Raw genomic sequence first — 26,610 nt, forward strand, 5'->3', positions numbered from 1 at the left:
ATTAATAGAAAAAACATGCATCTAAGACTATACATTGGATAGAGAGTTGTCTCATTGGCACTCATACCTACATCTTCCTATATCTATATATTATGTGTGTCTTTGGCGCAACTTGCGATTAGCCTTGTAGTCAATTTATTTCTTGTATATCTCTGATCTCTGTCCGCCAACAACTACATATACAGTACCTGTAATTGGTGACCCATCAAGGTTTATTATTGAGAAGAAAGTATGTATGCCGAATAATGAATGAATGTGGAGTTTATATGAAAAAGACAGTATATTTATTATTTATAGAAGTTTGAAGACGTATGTGACACCTATTGCATCTTCAAAATAATTTGGGAATTGTGACTCCAATTTCTTTTCCCATTTTCCACTGTTTTCGAAATCTTTTATCAAAGACCGCATTGATTCGGAATATCCTGGCACATCATGATAGAGTTGTTTCATTGTCAAAACAATATTTCCACCTGCAAAACAAAAAATATTTAAAACAAACTTTTAAAGTATAAAACTACACCAAACTAACATCTTTTTTTCTTTTTTCGCAATTTAAGAAAATTTTGATCTGCAGGAACAAAAGGATGAATTGAAATGGAAATTTTGCTATATTTATTGATGATCTAAATTAATATATAATAATTAAGAGGCGCAAGTTACCAAAGGGAGAAACAATTTGAAACCTCATCGGTTGACGTGAGACTTAGAATCATTAAAAAAAAACACGAAAAACGACGAAAAGACACGCAACAGTCTATACAGCCTTACATAAAAACTAAAAATGGACAGTATTAACCCCTAAAAATACCGTGATTGGTTTAAGATGCATACGAATGTTAAGCTGTCCTGATTTATTGATGGTCTAAATATCATTACTTTCGAACAGATCAATGTGCTATTTCCGAGTTCTTCGTTGTTAATGAAAATATGATTCATATTGACGGTATCAACTGATACAAATAGATCCCATGTTACAAAGTCAATAACGACATTAACAAGAGAGTCGAAAGATAAGAGGGGCTTTCAAACTCATAGATAACGTGAATATGTCCATAGTACACGGATGCCCCATTCGCATTATCATTTTCTATGTTCAGTGGACTGTGAAATTGGGGTCAAAAGTCTAATTTGGCAATAAAATTAGAAAGATCATATCATAGGGAACATGTGTACTAAGTTTGAAGTCGATTGGACTTCAACTTCATCAAAAACTACCTTCACCAAAAACTTTAACCTGAAACTTGCACTATTATTTTCTATGTTCAGTGGACCGTGAAATTGGAGTCAAAAGTCTAATTTGACCAATTAAATTAGAAAGATCATATCGCAAGGAACATATATACTAAGTTTGAAGTTGATTGGACTTCAACTTCTTCAAAAACTACCTTGACCAAAAACTTTAACCTGAAACTTGCAATATATTATTTTCTATATTCAGTGGACCGTGAAATTGGGGTCAACAGTCTAATTTGGCAATTAAATTAGAAAGATCATAGCATAGGGAACATATATACTAAGTTTGAAGTTGATTGGACTTTAACTTCTTCAAAAACTACCTTGACCAAAAACTTTAACCTGAACGAACGGACGGAAGGACGGACGCACAGACAAGAAAACATAATGCCCCTCTACTATCGTAGGTGGGCATAAAATAAACTGACAACGCAATATCTGAAAAACAATTACCAGGTCTTTGTTCAACAGCCAAAAAAACACAACATAGACAAAAATTAAGACTAAGTAAAACGAACCGAACCAAAAACGGGGGTTGATCTCATGTTCTCCAGAACGGGTTATAGATTCTTTTCCACATGTGTCATCCGTCATGTTTGTCAAATTATTAAAAACCCGGTAAATAGTATTATTCGGTAAATATAGAGCTAAAGACTATTGCGGTTTGCAATTATATGATTGTTCGCGAATGTGTGCTTTGTACGCAAACGAACATGAACATTGCACACTCGTCACTAACAAGCCTAAAATATTTCCAACTACATGTAGATGTTATTATGAAACAAACTATCCATATTTCATACAATATTCTATAATAAATAAATTTGGTGTTTTTACTGTCTTCTGATTGGTTAAAATTATTAGTTTTATTTTCAATGTTGTCAATTTTAATGGCGACACGCCGACTCTGACGTTGAGTATTCATACGCCAACATGTGTGTACGTTTGTTATTGTTAATATAAATAATATAAAAAGATTTTTGAGCCTTATTTTTGATAGAAATTTATTTATAATGAATGGCAATGATTTATTTTGATTTTATTGAACCATAAAACTAATTTTTGACTCTTCACATTTTACATAATCCGCTTCGCGGATTATTCAATGTGAAGAGTCAAAAATTAGTTTTATGGTTCAATAAAATCAAAATAAATAATAGCCATTCATTAAATATAACTGTGTACCTTTTTTCGTGAAACGCAGAAAATCATGAAGCGAGTCAACCGGAATGTGGCCGGGAGCCATACAACCACATGTGCAAACACAATCATATAAACCTGCAAATATTAAAAATTGTATGAGTATCATAATTGCTGGTGATTTGTAAAAGATTACATAACAGTAACGCACATAAACTGGACAACGTTAGCATTAATGTCACAAAATCCCCTGTTTTATCGCGAAATCAAAAGTATTGAAGTAAACTAAAAGTTAATAGGTAAGTTCCTATAGCTTTGGCAATAATGATATTATATTAAAACGTTTAAAGTCTAAAATTGATGCCATACAGCTTGTCGCATAAAAAAATAAATATAGGGTCTTGATGATGGAGGGTGGGTCATTTGTTTCTATATTGCCTTTTTAGCTCACCTGACCTAAAAGGTCAAGTGAGCTTTTCTCATCACTTAAGAGTCCGTCGTCCATAAACTTTTACAAAAATCTTCTCCTCTGAAACTACTGGGCCAAATTTAACCAGAATTGGCCACAATCATCATTGAGGTATCTATCTTTAAAAATGTGTCCAGTGACCCGGCCAATTAACCAAGATGACTGCCATGGCAAAAAATATAACATATGGGTAAAATGTAGATTTTGGCTTATATCTCTGAAACCAAAGCATTTAGAGCAAATCAGACATGGGGTAAAAATGTTCATCACATTAAGATCTATCTCACCAAGAATTTTTACAAAATTCAACAACCCGTTATTGGGTTTCTGTCCCTGAATCGGTTATTTTAAGGAAATTTTTGGTAATTATCTTAGATATCATTATAGTATCTGATAATATTTAATATCTAATACTATTAATCATGTTTTAACCTTATTTCACATGATTTACAAAGCATCAGTAAATACAGGTAAGCGACACAAGCTCTTGAGAGCCTCTAGTTATTAGGTACAATTCTCTATTCTATAAAGTCTTTTACCCAATATCATTTTGAAAAGTTTATGTTTAGTCCCCACCACCAACATTATACACTTTTCTTGGTTTTTTTGTAGTATTGCCTTATTATGTCCTACTATGTTAACCCCACTCAGACCCTCTTAAAGGAGAAAACACTATACGTTTATGATCGCGTTTGGTTACGATGACGTATGCCTGCCAATAACGACACTCTACTGTTATGATCCATGAGGGTGGCGATGGGGTTAAAAAAAACCCAGAATAATGAACCAATACTTCAGAAAATAGGCACCAAAACAGAGAAAAATAGACCCAAAAAATGGACAATAATAGGATGCAAGAATATAAAGAACAAAGAAAATAACCTAAAATATGAAGAATACAAAAAATGAACGGCCCTTTCCAAACCATTATACATCATAGTTTTACCATTTGCATCGATCAATGTATCTTTCTTAAGATAGTGATTGTGGTAGTTTCTGTAAAGGTTCTTATTCCTTGCGCTTGCTAACATTCCACCTGCTGGTTCAAGTGCATCGATTTTGCTGAATCCAAATTTACCGAGCTAAGGATGAAACAAATTTCAATTTCAAAATTTATAATTTATTGAAAATGATGTTGTGTTATTAGGCACTTAATTAATGATCAAGAACTTTTAAAATTATAAGTTTTGTTGGAATAAATTTTATTTAATTCTGCACAAAAATAGTGTTTAACCGACTACTGTCTTTGCTTAAAGTATTCTTTTATAAGAGTCAGTTGTAATAATCACTTACTTTTAATTCGTTTTTATTATAATATAATAGAAAAAAACGGAGATGTAGTATGATAGTCAACTATCTGAGTCCAAAGAATATCATTGATTGTTGGTGTTTTAAGAGCCATTTTGGATTATTTCGTGGCGGTCAGTTTTTATTGGTGGATAACACTGGAGTGCCCGAAGAAAACTACCGACCTTCTATAAGAAAACTGAAAATCCTAGTCATTTAAGATTGAAGTCGAGTGCACCCGCACGGTCGGTTTTCACTAACTCAGTGTTGACTGGCTAGTGCTTACACTAGTAGAACTATTGAGACCACATGGCCACAGAGTCCAAAGGAAGAAGATGATAACTTTTCGTTGCATTACATTGTAGTTTAATAAGTTTTTTGTTTTTGTTTTTGTTTATCTTTATCTTATCACAAAATTACCTGTTCTCCAACCAACCCTGTCCCAGCACCTATATCCAACAATTGAATCGTGTCCCTCTCAGATTTGTCATATAAAGAGGCTATAGTCTTTGCTGTAACTTCTGGTCCAATGTACGCTTGTGCTGAAACCGACTGTTCATCGGAAAAACATATGCAAGTACTTTGTTACAAAAGTTATTTTTTTTCAAATATAAATACTCTAACGTTTATTATAATTAAAATATACACAGTGTCAGATAATCTATTGCCATATATATAACTGTATGCATTGTTTATACAGCTGATTCAGAACACACATTTTACTTAATAATGAAACTTTCCTATAGAATTTAGTAACACATTATTCTGTTAGCACCAAATGCACCGGACTGATGTAGGAACTTTTTGAATTCGTCCAAATGAAGTTTCAAAGAGCTTAACATATTATAAAGAGATTATAATTTCCCCCTAATTTGTGAAGACCTAACGATGACCTATAATAATGTAAATTGACTACGGACTGAAATGTAGCCTTGTAACGGGTCAACTACGTCCCCGGAAAGAGTTGTTGCATGCCTTCGTAACGTGCATAGAGCCTAATGCTTCCTCTAAATGAGGTATATGGTTAGCGTCAACAATCTGACCGAATGTGGCTGCGTACTTTTACATCCCGCACATAGTTTTACTGCCGAACGGAAGACTAAGAGTAAAACTTGTATCCCCACGTCAATTGAACTTTGTTTGATAGTTGTTTAATTGACATCGTAACTCGTAAAGAAGGGACATTATAAAACAATGCTGAAGCATTGAGGTTTGGAGTTACTAGTTATTAATGTAATGACCTTAGTTGCTGTAGCGATTCCGGTAATCATTTAAGGGATCACTTAATGTTGACCTCAGAATAACGAATTCTAAGAATTTCCTTGTCCAATTTGGCATATAGATAAACAGTTCCTATTTAAATGAACGTGTGAGAAAAGTTGCAAGCTGATGCCTCAAGTTTAACGACTTTGAACAAAAGAACGGACGAACAACCTCCTTCTCCCTACTATCGTAGACAGAATACAATACTGACTCGAGTTTGATGTTATTTTTATCTATACATATATTTATATACATACACTACCTGATCATATCCGTTCTGTCCCCATTCATCATAGATTTTGACTGCTGTGTCTGATGTCACTTTTCCTACCAAAATTTCCTTCAATCTCTCATTAAAATGATCTAAAACAAAAGAGAAAATTTATATTTACATGTAGCACTGACAAAGGTAACGGCATTTCCAATACGAAGTGTATTCATTTGAGCAATGACGATGATTTAAAAGTTGAAATTATTTCCCATCAATCTTTTAAACTTCAAGCACTTTATCATTATGGTTGCATTACAAAATATTTGCTAAAAACGAAAATACAAAATCTGAACCCGTTGAAGTAGAAATCTCACATCACGATACTGCTTTTACAAATTTTATATTGGCTATTGACAATGATTTAATGGTGGAGAAAAAAGCATTCCTCATGACAACGTTACTTGATAAATACAGATCTTTCCTTCCTCCTAATTCTAATCTAAAATATTCTACTTGGAAGTTGCAGTCTAAACTCATTGAATTTTATAGGAACTCAGTTGTCATACAAACACAACAGGGTCAGGGTAAGTCTAACATCATATTCAGTAGCAACATAACTATTGGAGATGCCATATCAGCTGCTAGCCAATTAAACACTGACCTCAAAATCTCAGAAATGCAGGCATCAATGTCAACTTTAATAGACCCAAATAACGAACAGATATTGCATTCCGCCGCAAGTATATTAAGGAAAGATATCGAAACTCTACAGATTTCCACAGACGAGTACCCAACTTCGGATGAATTGTCTCTTCCTTCTTCAATGCAGTCAATGCCTTCGTCTTTATTGAAATTCATTTCATGGTTACTTGACGATACTGTATACAACCAAGCATATTCACAAGAAGTGGCACCCGATAAATTGCGTAAATGCTTGGCGATTGTCGAGTCTATTGTTTCTGTGGCCAAAAACAGTTTTACTCCTTTTCATTTAGGATTGGCCTTACAAGTGTACCATGAGTTTGGTTCGAAACACCTTGTTGAAACATTGAACGCAAATGGATTTTGTGCTTCGTATAGTGAAGTTCGACGGTATCTGACAAGTGTTGCCAATCATGAAATTGAGCGAATCCAAGATGGTGTGTACGTTCCCTATAATGTTTCCCATGTTGCAAATGGTGGGGGTCTTGTTCAAGAAGGTGCCGATAACATAGATTTAAATACGGAAACAATAGATGGAAAAAACACATTTCATTCAATGGCACGGGCAGTTTTCCAAGTCAGTAATTCCAAAGAATCGTCCATGGAACCAGTTAAGATAAAACGTGGTAATGAGAGATCTTTGACACTGACCGAGGATGCCATGTCCATGATGAATTGTGTTATTTTCCATAAACCAAAAAATATAACAGAACCACCCCGAGTTCCTAATGCATATGGAAAAATTTCACTTTGCGCCACAGATAGAACAAATTCACATGATATGTTATGGGTGCTATTGAGATCTTTGTCTAGAGGTGTACTTGAATTACCTTTTGCATTGCCATCTGACACTCCCCAGCTTCCTTTCTGGAGTGGGTACAATAGCACTATTTCAGAAGTGAGGACAGAATATTCAGTTGTTTCATACCCACCCATAATTGACTCAAAGCCAAGTGATATGTCTACAGTATTTACTACCATGAAAAAATGCTTGGACATGACCAAGTCTATAGGACAAGATCATGCTATCCAGACATTTGACCAACAACTGTATGCAATTGCTCAGCAAGTAAAGTGGGCTTTGCCAACAACATTTGACTGCCATGTCTTACGAATGGGTGGATTTCACACATTATCGTGTTTTATTGCTGCAATTGGTAAATTATGGGGCGATGGTGGTCTTCGTGATTTGTTAGTTGATTCATCTGTGTATGCTGCTGCAACTGTGGATCAGATGTTATGCGGGAAACAGTTTAACCGTGCAGTAAGAGGCCTTACATTAGTTTACGAGGCAATTTGCTCTTTGTGGTTTGGAGCATTCTTTCGTTGGCTTAATGATAAGATTGAAAAACTTCCAGAAAATACATTGACCCTTTTTTCCACGTTTATGTCAATGTTTCAGGCAGGGAAAACTGTAGAAGCCAAACATTTTGCTGAGGTGAAAGTTTTTTTTGAAACAAACATTTTGCCTTTGACTGAAGAGTTCCGGATTTGGGGTTGTGAAAATTCCCCCACATTTTTGTTCTGGAACATGTTTTTGGAAGCCATTGAAATACTTCTACAAAATGTTAGATCAGAAAGAGAGGGAAATTGGTCCCTTCACTTAAGCTCTACTGCTGCAATGTTGCCCTATATATATGTGACAAATAGGATCAACTACTCAAGATGGCTACCTGTCTACCTGCTTGATATGTTATCATTACCACTAGATGTAGAATTAGCATTTCAACGAGGTGAGTTTTCGATACGCTAGAAGCCTGGAAAGTTCAACGGAGTATGGAGTGACATGGCAACTGTAAAATCTGTCATTAAAGATTCTAAAGGTTGTGGTGGCATCAGTGGCATAACACGACAAAAGCCAGCCCTGATGAGATGGTCTTTAACTCGACATGTGCTTGCAGACTTTACGTCAGAAATGAAAACTCGGTCTGGTTGCATCAATGACAAAAGCGTTGAGCATGATGAGGTTAAGCCAACAGCTTTGATTCGAGATGAAGAACAAGTTCAGAAAATTGTAGACCATGTTCTAGAAAAAATGACTGACCCGTTTGCCACAGAACTCCATCCACCATCACTAATAAACATTTCTACTGGAATGCACGCTTCAAAAGACATACAGGCCTCTTTGACGTCAGCTGTTAATGATGGTAACACAATGGCAAAATCATTTATTGACGGGGCTTTTTGTGAAGGCAAGGTTCGTAGTTTCTTTGGTTCTATCCCTCGGTCAAAGTTAAAATCATTTGAAGACCTAACGAAAAAAACAAAATTGAAATGTAGAACTGGTGAAATTTTGAATCTTCATATCAATCCTGAACTCGTGTTCCGTCGAGCTTTGGTGTTAGCAAATAATCGAGATGACGTCACTGTTGAAAAGGTGTTGTCATTTCCGATTGGACCAATCCCTACAGCCCTTTTTCATGATGATAGAACCATGAGAAAATCATGTAAAGCCGATCTTTGCCATCAACTCGAAAACGAGACGTCATATTGTCACTCTCTCCCTGACTTCGATAAATCGCTTACCGTTTTGATAAGGGATGGTATGGCTCTTATCCAGTGTATCAATGCTAAAAATTTGAAAACTTTTGGTAACGTTGGGACAGAGATCGTTCAATCTCAGCTCCGCGGCTTTTCAAAAGCATCTTCCGTTGTTGATGTCTTTGACAGATATGACGTCAAACTTTCTATCAAAGCCGCGGAACGTGATCGTAGATCACACTTTACAGCAAAGGTTTTCCAAATAATCGAAGGTCGATCCCTTCCAGACTGGAAAAAGTTTTTATCTTCTAACGAAAATAAGCAAGCATTGCTCCAGTTTCTTGGTAGCTTTATAGTTGGTTACCATACAAAAAATCCTAATGCACTAGTAAATAATAATGAACTTACGTTAGCTGGAACTTTTTCCGATCCTCAAATCGTAAGAGGCATTTGTAATAAAACTGTCAAAGACTGCGTTGATCTTTATAGTACGCATGAAGAAGCTGATACTCGTATGATTTTGCACGCAATCTATGCTGATAAACAGTTTGGTATTGGTAACTTGAAAGGCAGGATTATAGTGAAATCCCCCGACACGGATGTTATAGTTCTTTGTGTCCACTACTTTTCTTCTATGAAAAACACAACAGAACTATGGTTTGAAACAGGAACTGTAACGAGCACCAAAGATGCAAGACGTTTTATACCTATACATGAACTATGCAATTCTTTGAATTCCATCGTTAGTCAATGTTTACCTGCGGTGCATGCAATTTCAGGATGTGACACCACATCGGCAATGTTTGGTATAGGTAAAAAAACGGTTTTCAAAGTTCTGAAGCAGGTGTGTTGTGATGTGTCCGATTTAGTAAACCTGGCAAACTGTGATGTTGAGGAATCTGTTTCAGTTGCAAGAAAGTTCGTTGCTATGCTATATGACCAAAAGGGTAAATTCAAAAACCTTCATAGTGACCTTAATAAAATGCGTGTAAAACTAGCGACAACTAAAGATGCGTCTCTGGCCAAGCTTCCTCCCTGTGAATCAACATTTACACAACATTTGCTTCGAGCATCCTTGGATGGATTGATAAGGATGGTTTGAAGCCTGTGTTTTTCGAGGGACAAATGTCCTCGGACTGCCTACAAGACCTTGTTTGTACTTGTAAAGGAAAATCTGTATGCTCAAAAGAATGTGTTTGCTTTGAGCAGAACCTTTCATGTACAGACCTGTGTCCATGCCAGGCAAGTGAAATGTGTAAGAATATTAATACACGTCTTGTGAATCTTGCTGAAAATGAAGATGACGGAGATAACGCGTAAATGTGTTGCTTGTTGCACTAGCTGGTACACAAAGTTTCAAGTTCTAGGAGGGTTGGCGTGCCTCCAAAATAATTAATCCCCACCACATTCTGTATGTGTCTGTCTCAAGACCTGAGCCTGGTATGCAGTGGTTGTTGTTTCTTTCTATATGCTATATTTGTGTGTGTTTTCTTAATTTATTTTGTTAATTTATTAGGATGTTACATCATTCGTATACATTTGTTATTTTGGAAATTGAAGACAAAGCAGTATAGTTTTTAATCATTGTTGAAGGTGACACATAAGTATTAACTAATGTGTCAGATTGTTATTTTGGAGAGAAGTCTCGTTAACAATCATACCAAATCTTATTTTTTATACAGAATACCTTTGAAGATTGTGGTACGATGCCAAGGAAAAAAGGGGGGTTACAGATACCAAAAAGATCATGTAATAGACAAGAACAAGAGAATAATACACAACAGATATACTATGAAAGCCACAATAATTGTGGAAGAACAGAAGCAACATTACAAGTATTCTTTTGAAAAAAAAAGAACCATCCACAAAAATCAATTTGAGGTCATATTTGACTGTAGTGTATTATTGCTTTGGTTTGATACCACACCCTATATGATAGTTTAAAAAATAATTTGGAAGTACTGTCCTTCATGACTCTTGATTTTAATCTGAAATTGAGAATATTTATAAAGCTACGGTGCTCTAAAGATTTCATGAGTTGAAAACTGGATTTTTGCAGTTTTGTCAATAAAACGTCGTTTACGGACATTTTTTATAAAAAAAGTGTTATGATTAATGTTTGTGTATAATAACAAACATTCCTAAAGCTAAAACAGTACCGTTTGTATTGAGGTAGAGATTAGAAATAGAAATAAATGTCAAAATTGAAACCCTTCAAAATTTTCACAGATTGGTGCATATGACCTTTGACCTCAATTAAAAAAAAATGTGACCATATGAAGTATTGACGACAGGCGTAATATTATAGCACAAGGTTTCCTCTTTCGAATGGTATATTATATAGGTGTGTGTTCGGTGGGGAGATTAAAGTCAAAAAAATCTTCCTTCAGTCACCGCACTATTATCGCTATTTGTCCGCCATAACTGGATATCACACAGGTTCCCGTAAAATTTTGACGTCATAAAATAAAATATCGGACGCCACAATGGAAAAGTGATTGTTGTATGCGTCAAAAGTTCAAGCGGCCGCGTCAGCCGGTATTAGCGATAAGGTGATATGATGTTGTAATGAAAAAGGAACGAAAGATACCAGAGGGACAGGCAAACTCATAGATTGAAAATAAACTGACAACGCCATGGCTAAAAATAAAAAAGACAAACAGACAAATAATAGTACAGAAGACAAAACATAGACAACTAAAGACAAAGCGACACGAACCCCACCACAAACTTTTAAAATAAATTGATTGAGCTATTGTCAGGAGTAACTTTGACCAAGAGGCTCTCAAGAGCCTGAATCGCTCACCTTAATTTTTTTGGTTAAATCTCTCATCAATGATTATTTTGGCTTTTCAATTTATTAAAATGTTCTTTGAATTGTCCTACTTTCTTAAAAAAAAAAATCATTTTCTCCTATGTTCTATTTAAGCCATAGGAGCTATGTTTCTTGACATACAAGGAAATAAAATATAAAATTTATACTAGATACTCTGAAACTCATTTAGCCTAAGTTTGGCTAAAATTGATACAACAGTTTCAAAGGAGAAGATTTTTTAAAGTAAGTCAACATGATGAACAAATTGTGAAAAAATTCTTTAAAGGGCAATTACTCCTTAAGGGGTCAATTGACAATTTTGGTCAGATTGACTTATTTGTAGATCTTACTTTGCTTAACATTTTTGCTATAACAGTTTATCTGTATCTATAATAATATTCAAGATAATAACCAAAAACTGCAAAATTTCTTTAAAATCATCAATTCAGGGGCATTATACCTGAAAAACCAGTAACCCAATTCGGCTGAAAATTTCAGGACAGGTAGACCTTGACCTTATAAATACTTTAACTTCTTGTCTTATTTGTTCTAAATGCTGGAGTTTTTGAGATATAAGCCAAAAACTGCATTTTACCCTGTGTTCTATTTTAAGCCATGACGGCCATGTTTTTTGACTAAATAGAAAATAAAACACAAACTTTATTTTATACACCCTACTGATCATTCAGTTGAAGTTTGGTTGAATTTGGTTGAATAGTTTTAGAGGAGAAGATTTTTTAAAGTTAGCAAATATGATGAACAAATTGGGAAAAATTGTCATTAAAGGACAATAACCCTTAAGTGGTCAATTGACAATTTTGGTCAATTTAACTTATTTGTAGATCTTACTTTGCTGATCATTTTTGCTGTTCACAGTTTATCTATATCTATAATAATATTCAAGATAATGACCAAAAACTGCAAAATTTCCTTAAAATTACCAAATAAGTGGCAGCAACCCAACAATGGGTTGTTTGATTCATCTGAAAATTTCAGGGCTGATAGATCTTCACCTAATGAACATTTTTACCCACGTCATATTTGCTCTAAATGCTTTCGTTTTTGAGATATAAGCCAAAAACTGCATTTGACCCCTATGTTCTATTTTTAGCAATGGCGACCATGTTTGTTGATACATGTAGATCAAAACTTCGAATACAATTTATAAACTAGATAACCTAAGGAATATTTAGTTAAAGTTTGGAAGTATTTGGCCTAATAGTTTCAGAGGAGAAGATTCTTGAAATAGTTTACGACGACAGAAGACGACGGACGCCAAGTGATGGCATAAGCTCACTTGGCCATTCGGGCCAGGTGAGCTAAAAATGCGTGTGTTATACTACTTTTATTGGGTATCTTCTGTTTCAATAAAAAAAAAAAGACTTTTTGGAGACTGAACATTTTATACCAATAGCTTACTAGACAGGTTAAAGAAGGTTGCTCACATTATTTGCACTAGCAAAATTCGCAACTATATTGTAGAGTTATTATAATGTATTACATGAATAGCAAACAATTTCATCAATCCTTTGGTGTGGGTCGGATTAAACTTTAAGTCAGGTGCGATAGTTTGTTTTGCATTGAAGACTTCATTGCTATATTTTTAACCTTCCCGGTATATACATTGGAGTTTGCTTATTTTTTTATTTTATGTTGATCGAATATAAAATTTGATGAAAATGATGCGGGTAGCAATTGTTTCGTGTTTTTAAAAACAACCAATAACTGGTAATGATGGCTAAACTCATCACTGACTATACTACTATACTATCCTGTAAGCATTGGGGTTTTAAGTTAGAATATGATCGGCTTTGAAAGCAGATCGTGCTAGACTCCGTTGGAATTGACAAATATTTCAGTTTAACTGCCGAAAGACGACACAACGCCGACAACAAAACCCAACTATCAAATTTCAAAATCCGTATAACTCAAATAAAAAAAAATAAGGGAATTTTTAAAATACTTTTTTAAACTGTCGATTACGGATTACGGATTCAAAATTAAAACTTATTTAATTACGAAATTCTACAAAGGTTTACCAGTTTTTCCAACAGGGTGTCATGTCTTGCTTTCCTCAGTTTTATAGCAATATATATGCAAAAGTAATGGTATCGCATGGAAAGAATTATGATTAATGATTAACCTGTTCATCTGGGGTTACAGATGTTTGATAATTCGGTATTGTTCTTATATCGGGGCCCGGGATTGCAAGGTTTTATTATTGGCATTTCCGAACCCCTCCTGCCCCCTCTTCAAATGAAGTGCCATTGCCGATAAAAACGTCCTTAAATTACCATACCTAACTGCCATCGAAGACCCCGCCGCTGTTTTGATAGACTAATATAATTATTAACCCTTTTCTAAACATGATTTGTGAACTAAATTGGTTATCAGGGCTTCATACATTTAAAGGGGATTTTTAATTAATGCTGTATCTTAATTACAGAACATATGAAAATTGTGGAATAAACACACACACACACATTAATGATTTTCACTCAGCATTATTAACATGTGCATTAAATGCGTACAGCCGTCGTATTATACTGCAATCGACCCGATTTAGTTTATTAAGAAAAGTAGCAATAAGCGATATAAATGCTGTTTCGATAGACTTGTATCATATTTAACTAATTTTCTCAACATTGAGAAATAAATTGGTAAATAGGGCAACTCTTGAACTTCATACTTTATAAGGGGATTTTAAATTAATCCTCTATCTAAAGTAAAGCGCATCTCAGAATTGTTGAAAAAAACGCAAAAACACTGCCAATTTTAACAAAGCAATATTTGCACGTGCAATAAGTGCGTACAACCGTACAGCCGTTGTTGTAAACTTTATTCGACCAGATTTAGTTTTTGAAGAAAGTTAGTAATAAGCGGTATGACTCTTGTTTCGATAGACTTATATCACAGTTGACATTTCTAACCATGATTTGTGAACTTAATTGGTTATAAGGGTTACTCTTGAAACCCATACATTAAATTAAATGCTAAACGATTAGATTAATTGGTTAAACATCTGCATTTTATTTTATTTCAATACCGGACATGTGTCTCACATCAATCGACATTTTTCTGGCTACAAGTTGTAATCCCTTCCATGTTTGGCATTTTTGCAATTGTTATTTGAAATGATTTTAACGGGTGATTTCTTTTTTACATCAGAATTTGTAAAGCTGTGGATTTTTTATGTTGTAAGGTGTATTGTTGTTTATTCGTGTTTATTAGATTTCACTGATAAATTTTCAATCATTGAAGGTTGCGTTTGGCTTATATGTGTGTTCGATTTATTGATTATTTAATTTAAAGGAAAATTAAAGATTATGTACCCTTGTGTTGATTCAGTGCTAGTAACCATTTGGGAATTTGAAAGAAAATCCACAGTCTCTAATATTTGGCAATTCGGTTCTTAATGGAAAGAGGATTATTGCAAGCAGTGCTAGCAATGCTTTCCCAAAATAAAACGAGCTTATCAATGAAAATATTGTTATAAACAAATATAAATATGGATCAATTAAGAACACTTTCTAGGGGTGCGCTCGACATGCTATAAATATTTGTCACTGCACGTTAAGCAACCAAAACAAACATTCGCATTAATTTGTATTTTTTTTTTAAATTTTGGTTATTATAACTAAAACTTAAATAACAATACCGAACTCCGAGGAAAGTTCTACACGGAAATTCCTTAAGGGTTATGTACCCTTCTGTTGATTCAAGGCTAAATATATGGAAATTTTATAGAAAAATCCACAGCTTTCATCCTTTTACTGTCATATTTGGCAAGTTGACGGCGGATAAATATAGGAATACTGCATGCAGTGCTAGCATTGATTTCCTTAGAATTCTTCAATGTAGTTATTGGTTAAAACACATAAAAATATGGACCAAATCAAGTACACCTTTTAGGGTGCGCTCGACTTAAGTAACTCAGCACGATGTAATTTAGAATTTACAGGTTGGTTAGAACTTTTTATAAAAAAAACCACTAGCACATCATAGAAAAGCAAGTGAGTAATCTATGTTTCAAATTTTATAACACAAATTTCTGTATTAAAGGCTGTAGATTTTCTATAAAAATCTTGGTTTATTGGCCACAAAGTGCCCTTTATCTTTAAAATGCAATGAAACCGTAAATTATAATGCTTTCCTTCGAGATTCCCCTAGTATATGTACAACGTTAACACGGCCTGTCTCTATTATTCATTATATCTGTTGTTTTGATATAATCGATGTTTGAAAAATTCGTATATAAATGGCTACAGAAGGGCTCATAAACCTTAAACAAATGAAAAAATAAAAGACAACTGTCATATTCCATACTTGGTCCATGCATTATGTAGACAAATGTTGGATTAAATATTAACTAGCATAACGTCTCACCTATATGACAGTCGCCTAAAATTTCATTATATTTATACAATCTGTTTGTTTCATGATAGTACATATATTTATATTATTATATAACAAGTCAAAAAGGGTACAACATCACCATTTAATAACTATAAAATGAACAAATATTAGATATTTCGGATAACATATATCCTTCTTCGGTATAAGCACGTTGTCAAATGAATCATGCATGTCAATATATTCAAATTGAGACACTATCAAAATCTTGAAAGTTTATACAATTTAAGCCGACACCACAGACGCTGGTACCATTTTAAAATTTCCAAACAGGGCGCAAAGATATGCAAAATAAAAATAGTTATTTGAGATGTGAACTGGCACAACTCTAAATTTCAAAAGGTTGTGACAGTTGAGATGTTAAAACTGCATGGAGGGCAGTCCTCAAACAAAAAAATCAAAAATGCCCTAACCGGTTAAAGTTGGTATAATATTTCAAATTTAACAACGGTAGGGTAATTGCAACTGAAACTACATATTAAAGCATCCCAAACGAATCTATACTATTAAACGAAAAGACCTCATTTTGTGTGTCGCTTCTATTCATACATATAATGATAATATAATTACAAAAAATCATCCTACAACTGTTCACAAGCTGTATATGTCCGCAATTTCTCGGGTGTGTTCTAGTAGCTGTTTTTATAGTATTGATTACAAAAATAAGTTTTATCTAATAAGGTAAAATAATTGAACGTGGCTACGTATTTATACATCCATCCCAAATGAATGGAGCCCTCTAATTGACACTGGTATTTAAAAAAATTCTTAAAACTGTAAAACCAGTACGGAAGCCGGAGCTACTGGAAACCGGTGATGACAGAAAAAATGAGTGACTCATTCTATGTTTTCTATTCTATTTCATGTATGCCCTCTGGGGAAACTGTCCTTAACTTTCTTATCCAAAATCTTTCCCGAGCGACTCTGTCGACCTTCGACCAACCCTCGTTGTGGTCTATGATTGTGATGGTAAGGTTTTTGAGATCAGCTTGTTGAATGGCTGCTCTGTCTCGCCAACATACTGCATGCCACATCGACACTGAAGGAAGTATGCAACATTCTGGGTTTTTCAACTCTGAAGGAAGTATACAATATTCTGGGTTTTGCAAGTTACATTGCAAAATATAGTGTACACAGACCCAGTCGAGTGACAAGGAAATGTTTGAGTATTTAGTATGTGTTGACAAGTCAGACAACGTCTGTTACCACATCATTTGCACCATCCTGCTTTTATTTGAGGAGACGTCAGCTCTTACAAATATATCTCTCAGTCTTGCTGGTCTCCGAGTACCTACGACATGAGGATTGGGGAAGGTCTTGGATAATTTAGGGGGTTTGGCAATAATTTGCCAATTGGCACGGATCAAACGTGAAAGGTTAGTAAAGGGTGGATTTGTACTGTAACAGGTCATTGCGGCTGTTATTGTCAGGGCGCGCAAACCTCTTATCTATGTCCAATTTCTTATAGCCTCGTTTGTCAAAAATCCAAGAAGTTCCTGTTAATGATTCGTTACAGCCTCCTCAGAGGTGCAAATCCGCTTTACTATGAGAATTTGTCTGTACGGGATACTTTTTGTATAGTGTTTTGGGTGACAGCTTTGGGGAGAAAGGTACACAGGTACTGATATTTTTCTGTGGGTTTACAGTAGAGGTCCGTTGATATGACACCGTCCTTTATAGATGTGGTTGTGTTTAAGAAAGATGTTTTAGAGTGGGAAATTTCATACGCAAATTTAATTGACTGATGGCCGTTGTTTGCATGTTAGATAAAATCATCCAGATTTTGTTGGGATTCAATCCATTTTATGTCAACATCATCAATGAAACGGAACCAAGACAGATGTTTTGGATAAACATGCTGAAATAATTTGTTTTTCTAATTTGCCCATAAAAATATTAGCGTCAGACTGTGCCATTTTCGTCCCCATCGCTGTTCCGTTTATTTGAAGGTACAGATCATCGTTAAAGGTGAAATTGTTGCATTTCAGGACCAGAGTAAGTAGCTGGACTAAATATTCAGTAGGTGGTTCTAAAATGTTGAGCGAGTCCCATATTTCCCTACAAAATTGTATGCCGTCATCGTGAGGTATGTTGGTATACAATGAGGTGACATCTGTAGTGACAAGGAGGGTTTCCGGAAGAAGAGGGTTCGTGGATTTCATTTTACTAAGATATTCTGTAGTGTCTTGAATGTGGGAAGGAAGATTTTCTACGTGAGATCTTAAATGAAAATCGACGAATTCAGAGATTTTCCCAGTCGAATTTCCGTTTTCGGATACAATGGGTCTACCAGGGTTGTTAACCTTTTAAATTTTGGGAAGAAGATACAATCGACCAGGCTTGGCATTCTCTGGTTTTAAATAACCAATTATATTCTCATCTATGTGACCGTCATCGTACATAGTTTGTAACGCAGTGATGATTTTGGAACTAAACTCGGAAGTAGGTCATAGTCTAGCTATTTATAAAATCTCTCATCAGAGAGCTAACCGCACTGCTTCCGCGATGTAGTTAGCTTTGTCCATTATCACAACGGCACTGGCCTTGTCTGCTGGTTTTATCACAATATCATCTCGGTTTCTCAGCGATTGTATGGCTTTTTTCTCAGGAGAGGTGTTATAAAATGACGAGTACTTGTTGCTAGCTAGGTGAACAACATTCGATTTAATTTTGCTGATAACATCTTCCAATGGAGCGGATTCACTAGGTTTGGGAATCCATGGACTCTTCTTTTTAAAATGCGGAATTCTGATTTCTTCCTCCGAGTACGCTGTGTCTGAGTCTTCCACATTATCCACCTCTTTATCCTTGTTACCAAAATATTCTGTGATTCTGAGGGTTCTTGCAAAATTATCAAGGTCATCTCTCAGTTACATATTATTAGTTACTGGGAGTAGGGCAAAAATTCAAACCCTTAGCCATGTTAGACAAGACTTTAGTTTCGTCCTCAGATAAACAGACTGTGGATAAATTGACAACCGTGTTGTTTGGATTGGTCGGAACTCGAATTTGTCTTTGAAATCTACGATTTCGAGGCTTTTTACTTGAATGATTAGAGGGTCTGATAAAAGGGGGGTTAATTTGCACACCATCACGTTTAGATTTGTTAATCTGTTTGACAGTGAGCTTATGTGATTCAATACGTTTGATATCACCAAGAAGTACTCGAATTTCGTCAAATTCAGGGTCAGACACTTGTTCACGAGATCGGCAGTGCAAATTATCACGTAGTTTATATAAATAATTTACTTGATGAATTGCTTCTTGGCGTAAAAGATCCATCAGACTTAAAGAACTGTTGTATAGAATGTTATTCCATCTATTGAAAAACCTGTGACTTTTCTCATGTTGTAAGTGGGGAGGCTTACCCTTTCGGAATAATTCCTTGACCAATTTAGGTTTCTAAATTTGAAATGTGATGTTCTGTTTTGATAATTTTGATAGTAGAAGATCTTTTAAAATGACTGAAAATAAAATTGCAAATGCATGATGGAATATAAAGGTTTAACTTATATATTTATTAGTACTATATGTACTGAATTCAATCTGACTCCTCTGATGAGGATGAAGACTCCTGTAATAGTTTGTGTTTCTTTTTTACCAAATATTTCAATTCTTCGTTTTTCATTTCTTCGTTTTCTTTTATTAATTCTCTTGTCGATTTTCCCTTCCTGATTTCTTTGTTTTCTTTTTCTTAGGTCTCTTCTGCTACTTTCCTAGCCCAGGGAAGCCAAACATCGTCCGCATCCTCGACATGAACTAAAATTGACGAGGTAGAAGGTCTTGGCATTGTTGTCGATATTCAAGGCCTCACGGTGGATTAGGCTGGATCTGGAAGATCATCACTAGATAAATTATTCTCTGATCAGATGATTGGCTCAGATGAAATACTTTTGTACATTTCTTCTGCAGTTTTATTTGCAAGGGGTCATATTGGTTGGATCAGGTAGTATATAAGTGGATTTTAAGTGAAATCACTAGGAAGCGAGTCATTGACTCTTGTCCCAATGTTTTCACTGTGATTACAATGTCTACTCACCGTAGATTTAATTAGTTAGTAAGAGTTAATATATGTCTCTATATGAGATGGTAATATTAAAATCATTGAATCATTAAAAATACACACATAATACAAAAACAGATATATACACAATCAGACATATTTCTTACCTGCCATGTTGTTATCACACTATTTCAGTTTCTTATCAAATAGTTTTCAACTGTACATCAGTTTTCGATTACCTGTACATGATAACTATTCACAAGGGTAAATGCAAGATTTGTTACCCTATTATTAATATTAGACATGTTACGAAAAGGTATATTCTCGACGCTGAGGTTGACAAATTTCACTTTAAATTAAGGGACGGTGTCAAAACATTGATTATAATTTAAACAGGTAAAATTTAATTCTTGTGCGTCTTGGTAAATTCAAATCACATTTATCTAGAACATCATAATGTAACATCCTATGATGGTAATTGCTCTTGGGATATCATTTCTGGCTATCATTAGACATGAAAAGTGTTTTCGTGCAGGAGTGGGTGGGCTTGTAAAAGGGGGGGGGGGCTGAGAGTTATACAAATTCATTCGATTATAGATTGATAATATATACATATTAAGCTAAAAAGATATTAGTTTTATTGTTATATTACAGTTCCTGAAAAAGTTCATTCTGTCGCGCCACTAATCATACACAGAGCTCTATATTCTGGCTGATTTTTCTCTCTCTGGTGTAAAAACTGAAAGTTTTTAAGTGCTTTATAGCGTGTTTGACATATATCCGACACTCTGATATAGAAAATTCATTTCATTACATTTTCTTCTTTCTACTCGTGATTAAGCTTCCAAGTTGGTGGCGTCTGTAGGGGTAAACATTTTCGAAGAACACATATGACAGACAGTAGCTAACGACCAACACTGAACTACAGGCCCCTGACTTAGGACAGGCTAATATAAAGGATTGCGGGCTTTACCTATAATTTCATACACATACAAAAAAACCAACAAAAGTTTAATTTTTAATTATACGTCGGTTACATCAGACGTGATAATAGATAGTAATACTCACTTAACTTGTAAAAAATGGTGTAAACGGGAAAAATCTCTTGATTCTTATTCAAATAAATGTATGAATGTGGTAGATAAGAGAATATCACATTTTGAAAATAATTATGAAGTAAATACATGAAATAATAGACTACAATCTATTTCCAGAATAAAAAATATTTTTTTATAGCATGTTCTTTTGAAGGACGCCTATGGGTGCAGGAGTTTCTCGCTACATTGAAGACATATAGGTGGCCTTCGGCTGTTGTCTGCTCTATGGTCGGGTTGTTGTCGCTTTGACACATTTCCCATTTCCTTTCTAAATTTTATCTTGTAATACTTCCAACGGACTCTTCTACTTATCAATAGCCGAGATTGGAGACCCCACCATAATTTTTCAGTGGAATCTTCGCTTTCATTTTTTATAATTCTTGGGAACGTACAAGTCATTATTTTCCTTCTTTATATATTTATTAATTGGTGGCGACTGTAATGCCTTGCTAACATTCTCTTGTAATGCTTCCAAAAGACGCTTATACGTAACTTTCAAGGTCCTAGATCGGTAACAATTTCTGGACTTTACTATGAAATAAATAAAACCTGCTTTAAAGAGTGTAGTGCAACATTTTTACAGTCTTAAGCTTGAACAGTTCTTTCATTTTGAATGATAATCTTCATGTTTCTTCCTGTACAATGGCTGTACACTGAATTAATTAAAACCATGTGAAGCTTTATAGTGAACACTTGGAGTAAAACCTACAATAACGTAGAAATAAAGAAAACACTTTTCAAAGATTTTAACAAGCATATAGTGTTTGATGGATAACTTTTCTATCTAATGCGTTTTACCTCAATATTTTTGTTAAGCCCACGTTGTACATTCTTGTACAGCCTCCCGGTATATTGTAATAACTTGTATCTATTTTTATCAACCGAAATACCATACTGACTAGCGTGAACTCTTTGTGCTCATCGAGTGCAAGAACCCCAAGGGTGGGTGACTGGGGAATAGAAATATGGTCACTTGGTCTCATCCCGACCAGCAGTAAAACGCTTGCCGAATTGGGGCGTCCATTTGGCTTTGCGGGATGTATCAAGTTCGCAGTCACGTTCGGTCAGAAGGGGGATGTTAAATCCGATGCCTCGTGCAAAGAGGGTGCCACGCTCTTTGCACGTTAAGAACCCTTGTAACAACTCTTTGAGTGGTCCGTAGGTGGCCTGTTGCAAGGCAAAATTTCTGTCCCTATCCAATATACCCTCCTTTTCCAGTGGCAGTCCAAATTTCCCCGACCATCATCCCAGATGGCCTCTATTATATCAACCTAACTATTGCATTTATTATACCCCACGCAACGGGTTGCGGAGGGTATAATGTTTTGACCCATCCGTCCTTCAGCCCTGTTTCTTGTCATCGCAACTACTCTCAAACCACACAACAGAATTTCACGAAACCTTTTTGGATGATAAGGACATACTATGTAGTTGTGCATATCGACGGGAAATTGCGATTCAATTGTTTTTCTAGGAGTTACGCACCTTTGAACTTATTTACTTTAATGTACTACTGCAACAGTTTGTCATCGCAACTCCTCTCAAACCACACAACAGAATTTCACGAAACCTTTTCAGATAATAAGGACATACTATGTTGTTGTGCATATCGACGGGTAATTGCGATTCAATTGTTTTTCTATGAGTTACGCCCCTTTGAACTTATTTACTTTAATGTACTACTGCAACAGTTTGTCATCGCAACTCCTCTCAAACCACACAACAGAATTTCACGAAACCTTTTCACATAATAAGGACATACTATGTAGTTGTGCATATCGACGGGAAATTGCGATTCAGTTGTTTTTCTAGGAGTTACGCCCCTTTGAAATTATTTACTTTAATGTACTACAGCAACAGTTTGTCATCGCAAATCCTCTCAAACCACACAACAGAATTTCACGAAACCTTTTCAGATAATAAAGCATTTGATTGTGTTCATTTCACTTACGAATTGAGATTTTGTTTCTCCAGTTAAAATATGAAGACGTGGGGTATGTGAGCGTTTTCACAAAGGTTCTGTAATTGTGAACTTGTGCTCGTCCTGAATATGCATGAAATATTTGCCACTGGACGTTACGCAACCAACAATCTATCAATCAAGAGTGCAAGAAATTAATGGACTAAGAGCTTGCAGGTATAGAAAACGAATGTTCAGACCAGTTGCCGTTTTATAATATGATTATTCGTAAGTTCATCCATTCTATTGTCAAGACATTTTATAAAAACAAAATTGGAAGAGAGTCCATTCGAAAAAAAGTTTGTTATTTCTATTACAATCTTTTTTCGGTACCTACAAAAGTTATGCGGATTGTGCTTCTTCTATCGATAAAACTTTGGACTTTGTTTTGTTAAAATTTGTCCATCTGTTTTATGAGATGATATTTAGAGAGAGAAAAAAAGAATAGCAACCGTTGTATGATAATAGTTTGCCTTTCCAAAGTTAGTTCTGATGAGATGATCATATAAGTACAATACTATAAATGAATTCCCCACATAAAAACTAACGGTAAAGTAATATGTTTTGTTGTTTCATTACTCTTTACACACAATCCTTTCTCTAGTCCAAGCAACTCATATGTTAAAAGCCCAATTGTTGTCATTTTTTATCTCAGAGGGGTGGCTTTTAGACTTTTCGTGTAAATCTCAATCTGACATTGGAGCCCGAAATCTGCTTGTGGCAACAACCTCACATACGAAAGGCTCGGTGTCATATTTCCCCTAGTCCTGGTTAGGGAGAATGATAAGATCGTAGTCGTACTTTTCTTTGTGCAATTCCAAATTATAAATTCCGACATATTTTTCATTATAAGGCTTGATACTTTTTTAGTAGAGAAAATCACTGACTTGTATGAACCTTTGTGCAATTTATAATCAAGAAATCAAAGAAATATTAGTATGTTTCCTAAATCAGATAATAGGTTGGAACAATTTTAGTTTTTGTCTTCACAAAAATATGTCAGTGTTATTTTACTCCATATATTCAAATGACCATTACGTTTTCATTTACCATGACAGAATTTTGCCTAGTATAAAGTCAATTTTCCCTAAAAATATGTCCTATACGTTTGACGTTCTTCAGATGTGCTCTTATTTTGGCTCATCGGGTTGTTCATCGGTATCGTCTATATGATTAGATGGTATTTTACATCCTTTTACTGTTTGTAAGGAAAAACATCTTCAATGATTTTATTATGTGTTTCTGATCCGCAGCACGAGGTTACAGGATTTCTTCATAATGCTTCTCTATTGGTTTTTCTATTACTCCAACCTTTTCAGAAATATAAACATTGTTTGACATGTTGAACTTCACCTCACATTACACGTACCATAACAGTTTGAAGTCAACAAAAAACTGAAAAATAAATATTGTTTGCTTAACGGCTTCGAACTTCGTTAACATACTTTGCAAAGTATTTGTTTATATTTTTATCACTACTTTGCACAAGTTAACTTATATTCTGTATCCAAAAAAAAGTTGCGAAAAAAATGCATAGGATAACAGATTTACACTGTAATGCACTTCTGTTTTCAATAATTACTTTTCGTCTTTTATTTCTGAAACTATTACTGGGTCGATGCCTCTGCTGGTGGACTATTAGTCCCCGAGGGTATCACCAGCCCAGTAGCCAGTACTTCAAGTACTGGCATGAAAATACTGATTGTTTTGTGTTATTAAAATTTGCTGTTACAAAATATTAGAAATTATTATAAATTAAGGAATGTATCTCTCTCTTGCAAAGCTCTGATTCCTTTCACTGATTTGGCTATACTTTTTGGACCTTTTGGATTATACATGTAGCTCTTCATCTTTTATATAAGCTTTGGATTTTAAATATTTTGGCCACGAGCATCACTGAAGAGAAATGTATTGTCGAAATGCGCATTTGGTGCAAGAAAATTGGTACTGTTAATTGTATTAAACAAGATTATTTAATTATTTAAACAAACCGAAAGTGGGTTTACAATTCAACGTTTACGTTTACTCGTTCGTTGTGGAGAAATTACATGTAAACCAGTCTCGCTTTATGATGACCTAAATTTATGAACCTAAACAAAAATACTTTAGTGAATGACGTTCCCATATTTTCATTCATTTTCCACGTGAGAAAAATAACTGTTCCTACTACTGATATTGTAAGGTGATAAGGATAAGAGCAATTATCCTTTTCAAAAAGGTATGTAAATTGGAACTAAGTTTTACTAAAAAGAACGCAATAGATATATCATGCTTTTCTTTGTAACTGGTGTTTGTTTGTGCTGTATCTGCACTCTTAGTAATTTATTTTTGTCATTGATATATTAGATTTCCATATTAGGTATTTAAACAGGATACAAAATAATTGTAATGTGGTCTGACATTCTCCTTTTGTTTTTCTCATATTTTTCTTTAGTATAGTAAGCCTTTGCTCTGTCAGACAGTTTTTATACATCCTTGAAGTAAGTCTGTGTAAATTGATTTTCAGTTGCAATTATGTTAATTGCATTACTATTAGGAATTTGCATTAGTTCTTCACTGCTTCCTGTTACGTAACCGCATGTTAGTTTTCTCATGTTTATATAGGAATACAAAATCTAATATCGTATAATTATAACCCCAAAAAATTGTAATGTGTTTAAACAATTGAATAGACATGTGTGGCATGCGAATGCTTTATGCAAAAAGTTTTTATTTATACCATTATTTCTCGCTATAATTGTTAAGTGATTTTACGTAAACATTGACTCGGTAATTTGTTTTAATATTATAATGATTACTAAATGAGTCCAGAATTATCAACTATGATTTATAAATTATGTATATAATAAAATTGTAATAAAACTCGTACTGTCTTGGCTAGCTGGTTCGTGGTTCGAACTGCCTGTGCAAAAATAGTGAAGTAATCCGTGATGACTAATATTGTCGATAGCTTCCCTTCGATAGTTCAAAGGAAAGGAAGTCCATGCACATTAAGTCCCATAGCGATATCGTTGACATGCTTTACACGTTGATTAGTAGGTGACTTCCTACGGACACATCTTCCACATTCCTCTATTCATGTCTGTATATTTTGCATTGGTGCTATTTATAATGAGAGTACAAATTATCCTTGCCCAGTGATGTGGTTTGATTTCTCCCAAGATGTCCCATGTCACTGTGTATTGCTTCCAACAGATGGTAACTGATTTATACATTTTGTGTAAGAATATTGTAATAAAACGTAAACGCTTCCAACAGATGGTACATGTGCTAATGGTGGTATCAGTTGACATATTTCCTATTTACAACCGAACCTAGATGAAGAAATCTGTCATACAGCCATCGATAATTAAACTGCTCTACATGTGGTTCGGTCCAATGTCTTTCCTGGTAGGCTTGCTGTTTCCTCTTATATTATCCACAAAATGTTATATGTCAGGATCCTGCTCGTGAACGTTCCTCCAGTCTTCTTAGATCAAGATCTCTCAGTACGAGACCTACTTTTAACGTAAGACTGTCGATGTAATATTCTT

General features: G+C 34.7%; 1 protein-coding gene across 1 annotated transcript; it reads right to left on the reverse strand.

Moving 5' to 3' along the window:
• Positions 1 to 271: 271 nt before the first annotated feature.
• Positions 272 to 20,254, reverse strand: LOC134702125 (uncharacterized). Its single transcript, XM_063563219.1, has 6 exons — positions 20,188 to 20,254; positions 5,658 to 5,758; positions 4,553 to 4,684; positions 3,792 to 3,927; positions 2,422 to 2,514; positions 272 to 473 (listed from the first exon to the last, which is right to left on the reverse strand). Exons 1-6 carry the CDS (start codon positions 20,192 to 20,194, stop codon positions 292 to 294), a joined length of 651 nt encoding a protein of 216 aa, XP_063419289.1. The 5' UTR covers positions 20,195 to 20,254; the 3' UTR covers positions 272 to 291.
• Positions 20,255 to 26,610: the final 6,356 nt, after the last annotated feature.

This window comes from Mytilus trossulus, unplaced genomic scaffold, assembly GCF_036588685.1.
Source record: "Mytilus trossulus isolate FHL-02 unplaced genomic scaffold, PNRI_Mtr1.1.1.hap1 h1tg000398l__unscaffolded, whole genome shotgun sequence".
Taxonomy (NCBI): domain Eukaryota; kingdom Metazoa; phylum Mollusca; class Bivalvia; order Mytilida; family Mytilidae; genus Mytilus; species Mytilus trossulus.